The sequence below is a fragment of the Anomaloglossus baeobatrachus genome, chromosome 2 (genome assembly GCF_048569485.1).
Source record: "Anomaloglossus baeobatrachus isolate aAnoBae1 chromosome 2, aAnoBae1.hap1, whole genome shotgun sequence".
NCBI lineage: Eukaryota > Metazoa > Chordata > Amphibia > Anura > Aromobatidae > Anomaloglossus > Anomaloglossus baeobatrachus.
This window is the reverse complement of record NC_134354.1, coordinates 546029702-546049587: the sequence shown is the minus strand read 5'-3', so window position 1 is coordinate 546049587 and position 19886 is coordinate 546029702. Positions and strand designations below refer to the sequence as shown.

The 19886-nt window shown below is 46.5% G+C and overlaps 1 protein-coding gene across 1 annotated transcript in view; it reads right to left on the bottom strand.

Annotated features, from left to right (window-relative positions):
* Window positions 1–19886, bottom strand: part of CARS2 (cysteinyl-tRNA synthetase 2, mitochondrial) — a 102955-nt gene that overhangs the window by 15852 nt on the left and 67217 nt on the right. Inside the window, exons 9-13 of the mRNA XM_075334337.1 lie at window positions 16418–16485; window positions 9377–9443; window positions 9136–9274; window positions 8891–9014; window positions 6922–7020 (exon numbers count right to left, since the gene is read on the bottom strand). Of these exons, the coding sequence (XP_075190452.1) occupies window positions 6922–7020; window positions 8891–9014; window positions 9136–9274; window positions 9377–9443; window positions 16418–16485 (497 nt within the window). The remainder of the gene's footprint in view (window positions 1–6921; window positions 7021–8890; window positions 9015–9135; window positions 9275–9376; window positions 9444–16417; window positions 16486–19886) is intronic.

Sequence of the window (19886 nt, the reverse complement as noted above, 5' to 3'; positions counted from 1 at the left end):
ATGTATGACAAATCTCCTATTTATTAACACTGTTTTTGCAGGTGTTTTATTATTCTCCGCATTTATTCCTTCTTTATGGCACGGCATCTCTCTTACCTGTTTTCTTGTAATTATTGTATTGCATGTGGGCACAAGATCATGTCTCTTGTTTATGTTTTAATTGTTTTTAGATTGTATTAGTGTGCTTAATAAAGGTTTTTTCATTTTTCTATTACGGGCTGTGCGTCCATATGCAATGTCTTTTTCTCTATCGTTTCATTGGGGGACACAGGACCATGGGTTATGCTGCTGTCACTAGGAGGCTGACACTAAGTAGACAGAAAAAGTTAGCTCCTCCCCAGCAGTATACACCCCGAGCCGGAGGCGGGCTCAATTCAGTTTTAGCTTAGTGTCGTAGGAGGCTGATGTGGGCCGTTCTCGGCCCCCCTCAGCCATTTGCTTTTTGCGCTTTTTTCCCTTTTTTCGGCGCCGCTCATCGCTCTCATACCTGTCTTCTCGTTTCTGCAGGTATTTTCTTCTTCACTCATCCTCCGCAGCCCTGTGGGTACCACTCCCCAGGGTCGCAGGGCCTTGAGATTTCGTACCCTCTCCCCCGTCCATCCCCGTGGTACCACTCCCGGGGTTGCGCGTGTGGGCAAGTTGTCATGGGCACCCCTGATTCGCCCTGCGGTATCACCCTAAAGGGCGTACAGGGGCATACAGCAGGGATGGGACCTCAGCAGCACGTCTGAAATCCGATGGGGCCCGCATCGCTGCCTTCTCCTGCAGGGGGGCTCCTTACCCCCATCATGATGTCCACTTCCCTGCCTCAGCACGCTGCTCCCCCGGAGCCACCAGTCTTCCAGGACGGGGGCACTGCACACAGGCAGGGGCAGGGAGCCCTGCCTGCACCGCATCCATCTCTGGGCCAGCGCCGCCGAGGTCAGGTAGGACCGACCTTCTCCTACCTTCTTCTCCAGGCGGCTACAAAATTGAGGCCCCGGTCTCGGCCTACACGCTCTGCGCCCCAGCCACGTCTCAGCAGTCGGCGGCGCGCGCTGGCACAAAGGCAGAGCTCACTCTCGGCGCTCCGGTCATCGCTGCTGCGCCACCACTGCTTGCAGGTACGGCCGCCTGTCTCTACCTCCCTGCGCGCTGGCAGCCCCAAAATTTAGGCCCTGGCTCCGGCCTTGTCTCCAGTGTCCCAGGCCCGCCCTTCACTGCAGCGCTATTGGTCGCCGTCCGTCCGTCTCCGCCCTCCGCTCTGCCCCAGGCATCACAGGGGGGGCGGTGGCTGTGTTTTTCCCGCTCTCCAGACTCCTTCAGCGTCCATCTTCTCAAAAAAAAAAAAAAATAGAAAAGAAATAGGACTCCCGGTGTGCGGATTGCTGAGGCTGCAGCAACCGTTTATAACAGTAAAAACAAGCCTCAAAAGAGCCACAATCATACAGGGATTGGGTTTTTATCAGAGGTTGAGTTTATTATTGTATATATATATATATATATATATATATATATATATATATATATATATATATATATATATATATATATATATATATATATATATATATATATATATATATATATATATATATATATATATATATATATATATATATATATTGAATTGTACAGGTGCTATCGGGCAACTAGTTGGCATGACAGATACATACATATAGAAGGGAACGGTGGTTTTTACTGTCCACATATATTCCCAGAATATTATCTCAATAGAGTTAATGCATAGGATCCTCAGAGCTTAAAAAAAAAAAAAAAAAAAAAAAGTTAATTTTTCCGGACCGGTAACGGTCAAGATTGCTATACCCTCAACTTTTGAATTAACCCAAATCATGTCAGATTTAGTGATTACAGCCACCGCAGCCCCTGACACTGCAGGTCCCGGTATCCCCCCCGGCCGGCTGGTTAGCGCCCCTGTCTCAAGCCATAAATTCCCTCGCTGACGTCCTCGGGTCGGTGCGCATACGCTGCGTCCCTGGCCGACGCTCTGTCATACCTCCACAGGACTGGCGCAATCCCCTCGGGGAGTTTTCACCTTCATCCCCAGGTCCAGACGGGTGATGGCCCAGGCGTACCGCCTCTGCTGGATTCCAAGCAGGCGCCTGATGTTCGGCGCATGACGAATAGCCTAGTAGAAATGGTGAGTCAAGCCATAAAGGTACGGACAGCCCTTTTCTCTCCGTGCACACACAGGGGGAGGTGAGACCCGTGCCAGGGACCTTATCCACGGCTCGAAGCGGACCCGCCTGGTCTCTTCGGCGCCCCGCCTGGTTTTTCCTTGATTCCCAGGTCCAAACTTCCGCTCCACCGGAAGCCTTCCGACCCCTCTGGTGATGACCCAGGCGTAACACCTCTGCTGGATTCCGAGCAGGCGCCCGAGGTTCGGCGCATGACGATTAGCCTGGTAGAAACGGTGAGTCAGACCATAAGAGCACGGTGAGTCCTCTTCTCCTCTCTGAGCACACAGGTCTCCTTTAAGACTTTTCTGGTGGACCCATGATGTATTCAGTGGACATCCAGTAGTTCGCCGGGTTACTGCGTCATGGCAGACAACACCCAGACACGACGTTTACCAGCGGTAAGTCTTGTTATTGTCATTATCCCTTCCCCAAAGGGCTCCGGAGAGAAGGGGCATGCTCCCCTGTGATCGACCCCGCCAGGGTTCCACCTGGCTTATCATCCCTAACGTGACGTCTCTCAGGGACTCCACGGACACCCTACGCAGCGGTCTACGTTCCATCTCTGCCGTTTCAGAACTGGTTGACATCTTCGGTGAGTATCTTCTCAACACAGCCCTGGCGTCTGCCAGCGGCACGGTCTAAGCCTCTAGCAGCAGTGTGACCACCCGTTTAGCACTCTAACTCAAGATCTGGAATGCGGATGCGACCTCTATGGCTGGTCTCCCTTCCGCTCTTAGGGGAGCGTCCCTTCGGGAATGGGCTAGTCCAGTTGGTCCCCTAGGCCACCTGAGGGAAGAGATTCTTCCCCTACCCAACATCAGCCCAGATGCATGCAGGTGCGTCGCTCCACCGCTCGGTTCCAGTCCTGTCGCGCCTCAACCTTTCAAGGCGCCTCTATACCACCAATAGCTCATCCACCTTGCGAGGCAAGGGACCTCTTCCTTGCTTAAGGGTCGTTACAGGGATCATAGTGGCTGCCATGCCATTCTACACTCCAGAGCTATTATAGTCACTCCGCCCTGGGACAACCTGGTGGTCAAGAGTTCTTCCCTCAAGGGCTGGCGTCTGGGTGTGTAGATAGCCATCGTCGCCTTTTCGCTTCTAGAGTAGCTGATCTTTCAGGAAAGGTCTTCTCAGATCCCGCCCCGGCGGATCATCCCTTTAGACACGGTATTCAATACCGTCCGAGGTCAGGTACTCCTCGCACAAGAGTGGTTCTCTTCCCTGCACCGAGGCCTCCGTACTCTCTGCCATCCGCACCCGTTTTTCCATCGGTCTTGGTATGCGAGTCCCCGGTCAGTTGCCGGCGGGGATATAGGCAGTACACTGTACCCAGTTGCATCCTCGGCCCTTTCAGCGGGCCCTGACGAAGAAGGGGGTCAAATCTCTCCTTGCTATGGACCGCTGGTTCCGTCTATATCGAATGACCGCCATTCCCTTCCTAAGTGGACCATTCTTCGCAACCTCCCTGGGGAGAGTCCCTTCTCTTCTTCTTCTCTGGAGGATAGTGTCCATCGTCACCGATCTCCAAGACTGGGGTGTGCCTCTCCATTCCTGCAGCACAAAGCTGTTGGACACCCCTGAGTATTGTCTCCCTATCAACATTCCGGAATTCAGCCATACGGCTAGCCCGGCTACGTTTTCAGCACCGTGTACTGGGTTGTCCAGTCAGATTCCAGTCTGACCATGCCGCAGTGGTGGTGTGCATCATCCACCAGGAAGACACAAGGAGTATCATGGCAATGGGTGAAGTCAAGAGGACCTTGCACTGGGCCGGATCTCTTCGCGCTCTAATCTCGGCAGTGCACATCCCTAGCGTGGACAATGGAACGGCTCTCTTTTCTCGGCAGGGATGGCCCCGCGTCAGGCAGACGGTTCCTCAACAGAGAAGTCCCCAGCCAGATTTTCGGCGAAGGAAAACTCCGGTCGGGGACCCAATGGCCTCCTGATTCAACTATCAGGTCCACGGTTCATCGAGTGGTGCTACCTCCACTTGGCCCAGGCTCCCGTGCATCTTCCCTCTGCTTCCCAGGATTTCAAGGTTTCTCCAAAGAATCAAGGCAGAAGGTGGCGCCAGAGTGGCCCGGGCGAGCATAGTTCACACAACTCACTCAGCTCCTCACAGTTGCCCCGTGGCACCTTCCAGACCCTCCAGATCTTCCGTGTAGGGGCCCTCTCTTCCACCAAGACTCAAAGGTCCTTAATTTGACGACCTTACTAGTGGATCCCGGCTACTGGCTCAGACAGGCTTTTCGACAGGAGCGATACACACAATGTTTAAGGCCGGACAGCCAGTTTTCATCGAGAATCTGTTTCCACACGGGGAGAGTTCCTCCGGTGGTGTAAGGAGCGCATCTGCTCTTCTCTTTGCTCCTTCTCCCTTCCGTCATTGCTGGCATTTTTGCAGTCAGATCTGGATGCGGGTCTCTCGCGCGTCCCTTTAAGGGCCAGGTGTCTGCTCTATCAATTCGGTTTCAGAAGCCTCTCGCTTCTCGTCTGCCAAATCAGGACTTTCACCCAAGAAGTCACCCATCTGACTCTACTGTATCGTCATCCACTAGAGACGTGGGACCTAGATCTGGCGAGGGGTTCACTTCAGGGTATCCTGTTTTTTCTTTCCTAGTTTCCTTCGGTTCTCACCTGTTTTGGAAGGTGGGTTCCTCATTGCCATCACGTTTTTTACGAAGGGCATCAGGACGGGCAGTCCTCTCTGGTCGTTTTCTCCTCCTTTTTCTGGGCCTCCACCTGCACAGGGGGGGGGTGCTCTGACCAGACCCCGCCTTCGGTCTGGGGCTGTCTCGCCATTCCACCTAGATAGGAGATTGGGTTTCGGTCATTCTGTCCTAGTCCTTCTCTCAGCCTGAAAGGGGCCTTGTTTACTCTGGCCCTGGTACGAGCTCTCAGTTTTTTGTTATGTCCTCAGGACCGCACCTTTCGGTGACACAGACAGTCAGTTCATGCCGGCGCCCAAGGCCAAGATTGCCACATGGTTCCAATTCCGCTAGCGTTGAGGCCTACCGCAGGAAGAACGGATCCCCGCCGCGGGCAGTGAAGGTGCACTATACCCGTGCAACGGGAGCATCTTAGTCGATTAGACTTTGGACGTCGACCGGCCAGGTCCGCGAGGTCGCCTCCTGGTCTAGTCTGCATACCTGTACTAGGTCCTACCATGATCACACCCAGGTATTGGCAGAGGCCGGTCTTTGTGTAGGTTTTTACGGGCAGCGGTAGCACACCTGTAACAAGATAGGTACTGGCAGGTCTGGGTCAAGCCCGACAGGGGGAAGAGGTTTCCTACCTGTCTCCGGTGCTTGCTCTTTTCCCACCCAGGGACTGCTTTTGGACGTCCCATGGTCCTGTGTCCCCCAATGAAACGATAGAGAAAGAAGGATTTTTGTGTACTCACCGTAAAATCTCTTTCTCTGAGTCTTCATTGGGGGACACAGCACCCACCCTGTTTTGTCTTGTGTTACATATTGCCTGCCTATCGCCTCAGTGGTCCATATTTCCAGGCCACTTGTCGCACGGCGACTCGGTTATAATTTTTACTGTGACTTATCTATGGGTCTTTGTTTTGGTTCTCCTCCTACTGCTTGTGCATTAAACTGAATTGAGCCCGCCTCCGGCTCGGGGTGTATACTGCTGGGGAGGAGCTAACTTTTTCTGTCTACTTAGTGTCAGCCTCCTAGTGACAGCAGCATAACCCATGGTCCTGTGTCCCCCAATGAAGACTCAGAGAAAGAGATTTTACGGTGAGTACACAAAAATCCTTCTTTCTCCCCCTTAATTGACTTGCTCCATTGCATTATCAGCACCCCTTCCATCATTATTAGCTATTGTGGTGCACTTTTTTCCCTTTTTGATTATAGCCATAGGGGCCGTGTGACAGCAATAGGGGCCGTGTGCCAGCCACAGGGGGCCGTGTGCCAGTCATAGGGGACATGTGGCATCACTGGGGGCCGTGTGCCAGCCATAGGGGACGTGTGCCAGCCATAGGGGACGTGTGCCAGCCATAGGGGACGTGTGCCAGCCATAGGGGACGTGTGGCATCACTGGGGTCCGTGTGTCAGCCACAGGGTCCGTGTGTCAGCCACAGGGGCCGTGTGTCAGCCACAGGGGCCGTGTGCCAGCCATAGGGGACATGTGGCATCACTGGGGGCCGTGTGCCAGCCATAGGGGACGTGTGCCAGCCATAGGAGACATGTGCCAGCCATAGGGGACGTGTGCCAGCCATAGGGGACGTGTGCCAGCCATAGGGGACGTGTGCCAGCCATAGGGGACGTGTGGCATAACTGGGGGCCGTGTACCAGCCATAGGGGACGTGTGCCAGCCATAGGGGACATGTGGCATCACTGGGGGCTGTGCGCCAGCCACAGGGGGCCGTGTACTAGTCATAGGGGCCGTGTGCCAGCCATAGAGGACGTATGCCAGCCATAGGGGACATGTGGCATCACTGGGGGATGTGTGCCAGCACAAGGGGGCTATATTCAACATAAGGTGGCCATATCCAGATTAAGCGGGCTAATTTTAGGATGGGGGGGCTATGAGGGACATATACCCTATATGATTTGTTAGACGGACACTGGCATTATAAGACGCACCCCATTTATTAAAAAATTCTCTATTCCTTCACCAAATTTGGGGGTGCGTCTTATAATCAGTTGCCTCTTATAAAGCGAAAAATACGGTATTTTCATCTGAGGAGTGGGGGAAAGATTACATATCAAAGAAAATATGGTACCTGGTTCTCCTGCTGAGAAATTCCCAAAAGATCAAAAAACTGCTCCAAGTATGAAATAATGGCACCGTACACCACAGGGCTACGAGCCTCGGGTGTCCCCTGCAACAAATAAAAATGGTTAGTGTTTTGTTTTGGAAAAACGGTTGATTCCTTCTGCTCAGGCAATGTTCCCCAACTGTGAGGACTGGTTTTTCCAGCAGGACAATGCGCCATGCCACACAGCTAGGTCAATTAATGTGTGGATGAAGGACCACCACATCAAAACCCTGTCATGGCCAGCCCAATCTGACGACCTGAACCCCATTGAAAACCTCTGGAATGTAATCAAGAGGAAGATGAATAGTCACAAGCCATCAAACAAAGAAGAACTGCTTATATTTGTGCACCACAAGTGGCATAAGGTCACCCAACAGCAATGTGAAGACTGGTGGAAAGCATGCCAAGACGCATGAAAGCTGTGATTAAAAATCATGATTATTCCACAATATATTGATTTCTGAACTCTTCCGGAGTTAAAATATTATTAGTATTGTTGTTTCTAAAATGAACTTATTTTCTTTGCATTACAGTATTAGAGGTCTGAAAGCAATGCATTTTTTTGTTATTTTGACACTTTCTCATTTTCATAAAATAAATACATAATGTATTGCTTGGAAATTCGGAGACGTTGTCAGTAGTTTATAGAATAAAAGAACAATTTACATTTTACTAAAAAATATACCTATAAAGAGAAAAATCTGAAAAACTGAAAATTTGAAAGTGGTTTCTTAATTTTTGCCAGAGCTGTATATAAGGGACTTATCCCTATAAACATCATACCAGTACTATACAGTGTATCCACCGCCATTAACTTGAGAACGGCGGCAGCTATAGGCATAGAAGTAGTGTCTAGGTATAGTAAAGTAGCCATGCGCTACGCAATGAAACCACCTATTGCGCCACCTGGTGGAAAACAACGGAATTAGCATTTTTATCTCACGTTAATGGCGGTGGACAAGATATGGGTGGACACATTGTACAATTTAATGCTGTAGCTTCAGATAAAAATCACTTTGAATTCTTACGCAAATCAAGGTGGCATGGCCAATGCCTCCATGCACAAATTTGCTTACCAGTACGGTCGCTGATCTTGAGCCTTGATACTGGCTTTCTCACAGCAAACAGTCCCTAAACTCAAATCTCTGTCCCTGCATGTGTGCACTGGCACCAGAGGAATCCAGTGACACGCTCACAGTGTCATGGTGGGCTCATACTCCGTGTGAGTCCGGGCACGCTCTGATTTTCAGCTCCTCTGTGAAGCCACTCGTTTGCTATACTAAAGACTAGCAGGAGATAGCGATCAGAGCATGTGTGCATGCAAACCGAGTACACGCTTACCCTGACACTGTGAGCACACTGCTGGGCTCCTGCTGTGTCAATGTACATGGGTAAGAACAGAGACTTGTGTTCAGGGAGCGTTCGTTGTGAGAAAACTAGAGCTGTCAATCAGGGACAGTGCTGGATATGCACACCGGAGGGTGTAACGGTGCCCAGACGCACTACCCAAGCCAAAGGTGCAAGAAAGTGCTCTGATTTCCATATGGATTAAAGTGAGTCAATCTGCAAATAAAACAGCAAGATGAATACTATTGGTATGATTTTTAAAGGGGCCAAGTCCCATATATAAATGTTTAAGTATGTGAATTTGCAGTTTGGGGATGATACGCTCCCTTTAAAAATCAACAATCAAAAGACACGTACTGATTGCTGATAATACAGTGTGACTCTTTCAGTTAAGCTAGGAGAATGTTGTGTGAATAAAAAAAAGCGATCTACAGAAACGCTGAAATCTATGATGATAAAAGAAGATATCCAGCCCAAGCCTGAGCTCCCAGCTTACAGGGCTTTAGAAGTAATGCAACCCATAGGGCACCCCTGAGACTGCTGGCGTGGACAGCTGCCATCTTTAGATTACATCCTGATGGGTTACCTTGGAAACGGCCTTAAGCTGTTGGTTGCCGTGGTGAATAAGGTCCATAACGGCATTGACAGCTCGTAGGGTGTCAAAGTCATCTGCAAACGCTGCTTTCACATTGACTTTTGTTTCATTTAGGCTGTTTGACAAGGAAAGAAAAACATTTGTGAGAAAAGCAAGTGAAGGCTGGTATTGTAGTATCACAGTACAGTGCACACTTAGGAAGGCTGACAGATGGTAGAGAATTGACAATGAATTACCTCTGCCATAGTATATCCTCCTGTATAGGCGCACACACGAGCTGACCTTTCATATAGGCATTGGCATCGTTCAGAAAAGAAGAGATTATTCTAAGGGTGTTCGTGGCTTCACTCATGGAATCCGAACTGTATTCAACAGCTAGGAACCGAGATTAAAATAGGTCAGAGCAGAAGCAGGCAGGAGACAATCTGATCGTCTGTCTTACCCTGCGGTGTATGTTATTGTACATCATTACAATACCTGATCTGTATTTAGTGCGCAAACAAAACATCCGAAACTCATCAGACGAGAAAGACTGTAGAAATTCCTAGAAAGAAGAATACGAGTGCGAGGTCAATGGGAGCTAAAGAATTAGAAATCAGCCATCATCTTCCAGAAACTGCAGCATAGGTGGGCACAGGTGGACTGTGATCTGAGCTGCAACCAACACACGACTGCATCCTCGTACTTCTAATCCAGTACCATCCCCCTAGGGTGAAAGCGTGCTATGCTGTCTGCTTCAAAGGGCAACATATTCCTGTGATTGAGAGGCATTGGAACTGGCCCCACTGCAAGACTGCACAATGTAAGGCCTCTTTCACACGTCTGCATAAAACACACACGTGTTTAATGGCCCGTGGTGAAGGTGCGTATGTGTGTGCGCGTGTCCATGTGTGTATTCTTATTGTGCTGTTCCTGTGCTATCTGTGTGACATCCAGATAGCACAAGGACAGCATGAACTTGTATACTTACCTGTCTCTGGCGCTACTGTTACTTCAAGGTCCGTGGTGAGTGCAGTGAATATACAATGAGCATAATGAGAGGGCCCGGAAGCAACAGCAGAGTCAAAGACAGCAGCACTGGAGACAGGCAAGTATAAAAACTCTCTATTTTTATGTCACACGTTTTCTCCGGTACGTCACACTGATGTTGCACGGATCACAAAAGTGTGCGGTCTGTTTGACATCCGTGCTGCCAGAGAAAAACAAATATGTCACTGTGTGGCGCACACAGACACTCGTGTGCTCCACACGTACACACAGTCCATGTCAAAACACAGATGTGTGCACAGACCCATTGATTTTAATGGGTCTACATGTGTCTGTATCTTTAGAGAAATCCAAAGTGCCATAGGACATGAAATGAAAAGGTGGGTCCAGAATCTACTGGAACCCACACACTTAGCACAAACTCAATTGCATAGTATAAAGATGAGAACAGGAGTTTTTTAAGGTGCACATATAACAAAAATTTTATTTAGACAAGGTGAGGACACATGAACATCCATATGAGCGTTAAAAACATATTAAAAACATCATATGATAGATTACTCCCATGTTACAATCTCATCATGGGTTCAAGGCATAAGACTCCAAAGCATGATGGTGCAGCACTGTCAAAAAGACTTTGTAATATCGAAACGTACGTAGGTGATTTTGGGGCTGTTTTATGACGGATTCTCCCCCTCTATTACATTTGGCTGATGGCTACTCTGGGGCACAGTTACTGCCTGATGGTATAGATGGTATAACTACCTGAGCAATGTACTCTATGCTCAGGTTTTTGCCTTTATAGGCGTCTGTTGCATGTTTTTGAAAGAAATTAATGCTGATTTATTAATATATGAATTTTTTGACAGTGCTGCACCATCATGCTTTGGAGTCTTATGCCTTGAACCCATGATGAGATTGTAACATGGGAGTAATCTATCATATGATGTTTTTAATATGTTTTTAACGCTCATGTGGATGTTCATGTGTCCTCACCTTGTCTAAATAAAATTTTTGTTATATGTGCACCTTAAAAAACTCCTGTTCTCATCTTTATACTATGTGTCTGTATCTCCAGCACATGTGAAAACAGACGTCACTGTACCGAAAAGAGAGGGAGGGTTAGATGTGATTGAGCGGAAAATGTTGTGGAGTGACATGGTCGGAGAATGAGTGTTGAGAAGGACAAACATAGTAGGAAAAACAACTTTTATCCTTAATGACTTTTTGTTATTTTAAAGAAGTTAAGTAGTTCAATTGGTTAGTTTATGGAAAATCAAAATACTATCATAAATATGTATGAGGAGTAATTGTATGGCTCTGCATAATACGATGACGTTCAACCTACTATGATAATGTACATTTATGTTATGCAATGATCATTTCTCTGTTTTGTACCCTTGTACCAGTGTTTAATAAAAAAGATCTGATTTAAAAAAAAAAGAAAACAGACGTCACACGTACATGTGGAAGAAACCTCAGGTACAGTAAAAGGGTTTTCCAGTCTCTGAATACTCTCTACCCAGCTGCAGTTTGTTTTTCAAATTCAAAATGTACTTTACTTACCCTCTCAGGGTCCAGCGGTGAGTCTTCACCTCTGCTCCTGGTGTCTGTTATTGTCTGTAGTGGTGACATCACGTCGACAGTGCTGCAGCCAATCAGTGGCTCTTGCCACCAACATGGACAGAGCTGCTTCCCTCACTTATTGGCTGCAGCGCTGTCAATGTGATGTCAGTGTTGCAGACAATAACAGACACGGGCAGCAGTGGCAGAGAATCAGTGTTAGACCCGGGAGCATGAGAAATTCTGTGCCTGCCGCTGACCTCGAGTGACCTATGGAGTTTCTTTCTAAGAACATTCTCCATAGGAATAGATGGGCTTCATGGGATATTACACTATTGGATTACGTCAGTGTTTAATCACCAACTGGATTATGTTGGAACTTCGAGGATTTTTTAAAATTAATAATCTGGTGAACTAGGGAGAGTGTTAATTTAAATAAACTATTTTTTTCCTGTGTGTGTGTTTTAACACATTTGTCGAGTTAGTAATGAAGGTGTCTGACACCTATCAATTACAAACCCCTGGGTTTGATGTCAGCTGTTAATTCACAGCTGACATGAACCCCAAAAGTATTACCTCAATTGCCACCACACCAGGGCAATTGGGAAGAGGCAGGCAAAACACCAGAATTGGCGCATTTAACGGGTCGGCTGCGAGCTGCTATTTTTAGGCTGGAAAAGGCCAAATAACCATGACCCTTCCCAGCCTGATCATCCCAGCCCACAGCTGTCTGCTTTACCTTTGCTGATCAAAAATAGGGGGAACCCCCAAGCGTTTTTTTAAAATTATTGAAATAAATAAGTTTAAAAAACTGCATTGGGTCCCCTCTATGTTTGATAACCAGCCAAGGTAAACTAGGCAGCTAAGGGCTGCAGCCCCCAGCTGTCTGCTTTACTTGAGCTGCTTATCAAACATAGGTGGGACCACACTTCATTTTTTTTTTCTTCTTAATTTATTTATTGTTTACAGCAGCCATACAGGCATCTTCCCCATGACAAAAATCTTGGTGATTGGCTACTCAGTAGCCTTTCAACAAACTTTACAAGCATATGGACAGCACCAGAAGTCCAAATTTGGACTTTTTAAATAAAAATCCATGTTTGAGTTCGATCCCTGCACACCAAATGTCTGGTACGAACCCTGAACTTTACTGTTCAGGTTCGCTCATCCCTACACATAATGTCTTTTTCTGGCAGATTCCCGTTTTAAGGGTTTGCATTGAAGGCTTGTGGTATAATTTTATTCCCTTCTTTTGTGTTTTTAAGGCTATGTTCACATCTGTATTTCTGTTCAAAGCCACCGTCTTAGATCCAGGCAAGAGCAATCAACAAAATGTGCAGCATGCTGCTTTAATTTTTTCGGGTGACGTGCAGACACTACTATGAAACCCAACCCCGATATAGTCAATGTGATCTGCTGGTGTCAGGTATGTTACAGATCAGACACTTTTGTTAACCTTGGTATTCTACTCATGTGATGGAGCAAAACTATAAAATTACAGAAAGTACATGTGAACAAAATCTACAATGTCTCATCTTAATTCAGTATTAGGCAGAGTTCCCAAGATCAGGATTAGCAGTGTTTTGGAAGCAGCGTAATTTCTCTGAGTCCAAAATGCTACATTGTACAGTAGAGGCACAGTGGATGGGATTTATAGAATTACCATGCCCACTGTGCTTCTTTTTTCTGCAGCGTAAACCAACATGCGGCGCGGTTTCCTGAGCCACAGCATGACAACTTATGCTTGCAGTGACGTGAGTTTTGTCTGTGGGGAAAACAATGAAAGTCCGCAGCGCCCAGAACCCTGATTGAGGGCTTAGTAAATCTCATGAATATTCACTGTTTTCCTGCCCACCCTCTGTGACAGTGTCTGTGATTGGTTGCAGTCAGACTGCACCCCAACACTCTGTGCCTGTGTCTATGATTGGTTGCCCTCATACTAGCTGTCTGGGTCCCAGAAGTGGAGTGTAAAAAAATTTGAAAAATTCTGTGTGGTCTCCATTTGTTACAAAAACAATAAAAAAAAACCCCACCCTCTTTCTCCATTTTATTAACCCCCAAAATACCCCTGCAGGGCCACACAATAATGTTCTACGACGATCCAGGCTCTGCTACATCCTGAGGTTGCAGTGCGCGGTCACATTAGGAAACGTGACCGATAACTGTGGCTGCGGAACACACTAACGGAGCCGCAGCCGTGAGAGACGGTTATCAATATGGGGGGACATCACTGAGTTTTTTTACATTATTTATTTAAAAAATTTAAAACGAACATATTGGGTTCCTCGTATTGTGATACACAGCCAAGATAAAGCACACAGCTGGGGGCTTCAGCCTTCAGCTGTCTGCTTTATGTGCGCTGGGCATCAAAATATGGGAAACCACGTAATTTTTTCCAATTTATTTTTACACTCCACTTTAGGTACCCAGACAGCTAGCGTGAGGGCAAACAATCACAGATGCTGTCACAGAGGGTGGACGGTGGAAGAAGTGAATATTTATAAGGTTTAATGAGCGGACCCGGACACAGTGTGACAGCAACATGGAAACTTGGTATGTACAATTGTCCTGCTTTAGGCTATGTGCGCACTAGAAAAGTGATTTTTCTCAAGAAAATTTCTTGAGAAACTTCTGGGAGTTGAAGATTACCGCACCTGCGGTAAAAAACCGCACCAAAACCGCGGGAAAAACGCATGCATTTTTGCCGCGGTTTTGCTGCGTTTTTTCCGCAGGTTGGTCCCTGCGGTTTTTTATGCTTTAACTGCAATAAATAATATAGATAGACAGACAGATAATGGATAGAGGGAAAGATGGATAGATGAATAGATAGATAATAGATGAGAAAGACCTATATAATGTCGCACCTCCCTGCATATTCTAAGCTGGCACCCTTTAGTGACTTTCATGTGGCACTAAAGGGTGCTTAGCCTTGTATTTAGCCAAAAAATAAATTTAAAAAAAAAACGACGTGGGGTCCCCCCTATCTTTTGTAGCCAGCTAGGGTGAAGCAGACGGCTGCAGCCTGCAGATCACAGCTGGCAGCTTTACTTTGGCTGGTAATCCAAAACAGAGGGCACCCCACGCTGTTATTTTACATTAAATAAATAATTTAAAACAAAAAAACGTGGGGTCCCCCCCAAATTGGATCACCAGCCAAGGTAAAGCGGACAGCTGTGGTCTGGTATTCTCAGACTAGGGAGGTCCACTGTTATTGGACACTCCCCAGCCTAAAAATAGAAGGCCACAGCCACCCCAGAAGTGGCGCATCCATTAGACGTGCCAATCCTGGTGCTTTGCCCCAACTCATCCCGTTGCCCTGGTACGGTGGCAAACGGGGTAATATAATGGGTTGATGTCAGATGTGTAATGTCATCTGGCATCAAGCCCTGGGGTTAGTGATGTCAAGCGTCTATCAGATACCCGACATCACCAACCCAGTCAGTAAAAAATAAAAAATAGACAACAAAAAAAGTTTTATTTGAAAAAACACTCCCTCTTTCACCAATTTATTGAAAAGAACAATCAATTCCAGGTCCGGCGTAATCCAATAAGGGGGTCCCACGACGATCCATACCATAGTCACTGTCCCAGTCAATGAAGAACAAAATGTTCCCCATTGGCTGGGAGAGCAGTGCAGTGACCTGAGCTAACAGCAATAGGTCAGCCCAGGTCACTGCAGGGGATGACTAGCGCTGCCATCAGGAGGTTAGATGAGATCATTACCTGCAGTAACGATCTCCTGCTCTCCTGACGTCAGCGCTGTCACTGACTTCTATGCCCGCCGCGTTCTCAGCAGTATCGCGAGAGCCCGTGACATCAGCGCTAGTCACAGTCTCAGGCCGCCCGCAAGACGGGCATAGAAGACAGTGACAGCGTGGACGTTAGGAGAACAGGAGATTGTCACCGCAGGTAATGATCTCATCTAACCTCCTGATGGCAGCGCTCGTCATCCCTGCGGCTGTCAGCACTGCAGTGTGAGAAGCTGCTGATACCGCAGTGCGGGCAGCCGCAGGGCTGGAGCGGGATACAGACGGCACGGGCACCCGACAGAGGTCACACGGAAGTGCTTCCGTGCAGCGTCCTGGGAGTGTGATCTGGGTGTTTACTCTGCTCTGCTTCCTCTTCCTGTCATAATGACATCACTTCCCTGTAAAACGCAGGCAGTGATGAACATTACCGCAGGTAAACCACGGCTATACCGAGGGTATACCGCACATCATTTGCTACCTGCGGTATACCCACTGTATTTCGCGATTACATTACAGTGAATGGAGAGAAATACCGCAGGTACCCGCGGAAAAGAAGTGACATGCACATTTTCTCAAGAAATTCTGCAGAAAGAATTTTCTTGAGAAAAAAACGCAGTGTGCGCACAGCTATTTTTTTTCCCATAGGTTTTGCTGGGAAATGTCTGCAGAAAGGTTACAAACATTTCTCAAGAAATTTCTGCAGCAAAACCGAGGGTAAAACCGCAGGTAAAAACGCAGTGTGCGCACAGGGCCTTAATCCCAGTTTTGCTCCCTTTTGCAGCTGCCTAGCCCTCTATCTGGGCGGCCGAATCCGAACAGTAACACGGACTTCCGTAAGGGGCCAGTGTTTGGGGTCCGTGTACGGACACTACGTATCCAGTATGGACCCCGAACTTTATATTTTGAGTTCATCCATCACTAATCAGGACACATTACCTATAATCTGTGACTCCCTTGAGTCTACTGAGTCTAGATGAATCTCCTAAATATAGGCCTATATGACAAATAGTTACTGTGTTCTGTATTGTCAAATATCAATTTATTTACAAACTAAATCTATGGACATTTAACTAGTTTAATAAAATAGCAATAAACTGCTTTTAATAAAACCTCAATTACCCACATTTTCTAAAAGCACTTCCATTAGCATTCAGTGTATAACCAAGAATAACATCTGTCTACATATATTTTCCCAAGACAAAACGCCAACATAATTTACCTTCACTGTTATGTAGTTTTTCAAAGACTTTGACATTTTATCTTCTTTTCCTTTCAGATGTAAATGCCCTAGGATGAAAAGTCATTATGTTAGTGTCTTGTTTTAGTCTTTGGGAATAAAGTGGCTTTATTTAATGAGATCACTAAGTTGTGCTGACTGGGAGGGATGGATCACTTAAGGTCCATTTACAAGAAGTGATCATCATTTAGATCCAAACCATTAAAAGCAATCACAATGACTGTCCTGTGTCAGTAAGCAAAATGACTGACAAATCACAGACATAAAAGTGTAAAGAAGTTTACAGTTCCATTACGTATGTGTAACCAGATGTCTGTCACTCCTACGCTGGAGATCAATTTATATAACTGCACCCCCACTGGTGAAAACGGAGGCGACACATAGGAAAAAACAGATGTCGCCTTGATTGAGATCCTGGAAGTAACAACTAGGGGCTTCTTCAGATGAGCGTATTATAAGTATGTGCTCTCTGAGTTGATACCAGATAGCACATATGTCTAGCATACTGACTAATGTTATTCAATAGCGCTGTTCAGAGCACATGAAAAGAGTGTCTGTGGGAAAAAAAATACAGCATGCACCAGTCTCTTTTATATCAAGTCTATGGGTGCGCAAAAAAGAAAAATTGGATCCCATACGGAGCATCCACACAGTATCTGATTTTTATAGATACACTGCAATTGGTAACATCGCAAACTTTATTTGGTTTCATAAATGTATTCACTGCTAAAGAATAAAAAGGGATGTCGTATTTATGTAGAAAGCGGACTTACGGATGACACTACTGAAAATCGTCCTTTTTTCCTGGATGTAAATTAGACTATTCATACCTTCATGTGCCTCAGACACTTTATCAACAGCAGAAGCAGAGAAGATGTAACTGCTCCAAGGAGAGAACCATCTTCATTATGCCCAGATAGTGTACAGAAGAACACAATAGGTGGTTTTTTTTTTTAAATAAACAAGCCTCCAATCTATTGTAACGCGCTGCATCATTGCTGTTATTCTGTGCGCTTTTCCATCCATAACGAAGATGAACCATAAAGCCTAAGATACACGGCATGAAAATCGGAGCAAGTGGAATGCGATGAAACATCGCATTCCACTCGGACCAATATTAGCCTGTGTGTCAGCACCCATGAGCGATTATTTTCTCAGCCCCAATCGGACCGAGAAAACAATCGCAGCATGCTGTGATTGTAATGCGAGACTCTTTCTCTCGTACCCATTCAAGTCTATGGGGCGAGAGAAAGATCGCACTGCACTCGCGGTACATCGGTGTACTGCGAGTGAAGGCGAGAATGGCAATAGCCAGCCATGGAGGAGAGAGGGAGATAAATCCCTCCCTCTCCTCCTCAGTGGCGGCCCACCCCCCGCAGCTGAGGTCCGATCGCATCATCGGACCTCAGTTGCAGTGACACTCGCATGGCACTCGGCTCCTGCTGTGCTGTCAGCGTGAGCTGAGTGTCATGCGAGGATTGCATTAGTCCCCGTGTGGCCCCGGCTTAAGAAGGATACTGTCGTCATGATTTTTCTTTTCATGATTGTGTCTCCAGCAATCACTTAACTCAATTTTTTTTTCATTCAGCAAGCGTGAACAACGAAGCATCTACAGTCTGTCTGTACAAACATTTGGGAAAGGCTGAGTTCACATGTCCAGTAATCATCCGTTAGAACGGATCCAGCAGCAATCCGTTGGTAAAAAAGTTGTGCAAATACAAGTTTTTAGATTGTTTTGAAAAAATAGATTTTTGCAGAATTCGGTCTTTTAACATGGGAGTCTATGGCAAATGGAACCATTAGCTGATTGTTATTTTGCCATCCGTTTTTCTTGCATTTGTAAAGCATCCATTTTTTTTCTTACTGGATCAGTTTCAAATGGAAGATACATAGCAATCTGTTAACGGACCCGTTTTCCATAGACTTCCATGTTAAAAAAAATGGAATCCAGCGAAAATTTCTTTTTTAAAAACGGACAAAAAAGTTGTTTGCATAACTTTTTTGTCATCAGATTGCTGGTGGATCCATTCTAACGTATGATTACAGGACATATGAACATAATGAGCATAGTCAAAATGGGTCGTATTAAATAGATCACTAAATTTACACAGGGTACCGTACTAGGATGCCGGTGTTGTAACAAGTCAGTGTGTGGAATATTTAAGAGGAAAGGACTTTGACTATTAACCGCTTCACCCCCGGGCGATTTTCCTTCCCCCCCCCCCCCCTTCTTCCAAGAGCCAGAACATTTGTATTTTTTTGTTAATATCGACATACGAGGGCTTAGGTTTTTTTGTGGGATGAGTTGTACTTTTGAGTGACAACATTCATTCTGCCACATAGTGTACTGGAAAAACGGGAAAACAAATTCCAAATGCGATAAAATTGCAAAAATAGTGCGACTGCACAATGTTTTTTTGTTCACTATATAGTGCCAGCATCAATTCTAGGTAGTAGCACATAATTCCTCAGTACCTGGGATGGATTCAGAAAGATGTTTGTAGTGAAAAATACCACTTCTTACCGCTGCACTGTAATCACCAGAAATTAGATCTGGCATGAGTCAATCCCGACACACGTTTCAGTGCAGGCCTTCGTCAGGTACACGTCGGGGCTGGCGCCACTCCAGCAGGAGATGGCATATGGGTAAGAATGCACTTTGATTCCTTTATCTATGCACTTTGCCGCTTCATGTATTACCACTGTATATACTTACCTCTGCTGCATAAGCTTAGTATTTGCACTATCCTACCTACTTTAGATCAATGTTTTTCCTGTGTCCTGTCTACTTAGCCATTTCAAATACAGTTTTGGCTGTTTTACTTGCACCACTCTATCCTCCTGCTGGACTATGTCGCCCTCTAGTGTTTCCTCCCATTTTACACACTTTTGTTTTAATAATTGCTATTTTTGCTAATAAATTCATATTTAACCCCTATTTAGGCTGCACTTTTTTGAAGGGTTGCTTTCAGGTAACTATGACCCAGTCAGGAGTCCTCCTTTCCCTTCTATTTCCCCCCTTCTATTCCTTTCCTTAGGATGGTAGTTACCTGTTCTTCTGTGGGCCTTTTTCCCTCTGTGTCTGGGTGTATAGGGCCAGATGCGGTTTCTGAGGGTCTTACAGACAGTCTGTACTCATGTGTGGCTGTTTGGAGCTCTCGGCCTATCGGGTGGATGGCTGTTTCAGTCAATCACTGGGCAGGACGTTTTCAGCCAAGTGGCCGTGATCCATTTGGCCAATCATTGAGGCCGTTTTTTTTTTCAGCCCATCAGCGGTAGTGTCTCAGCATGCTGGGTTCCCGCCCTCTGGCTCCCCCTCTTTCTCTTTATGGTGCAGCACCTTTTAAGTGGTGAGGGGGCACAGAAGCACCTCAGCGTCTTCCGTCTCATGGCGCACAGGGGGAACTGACTCCAGCAGTGTGGATATGGTAGGCTTTTGGCGTCTAAAGCC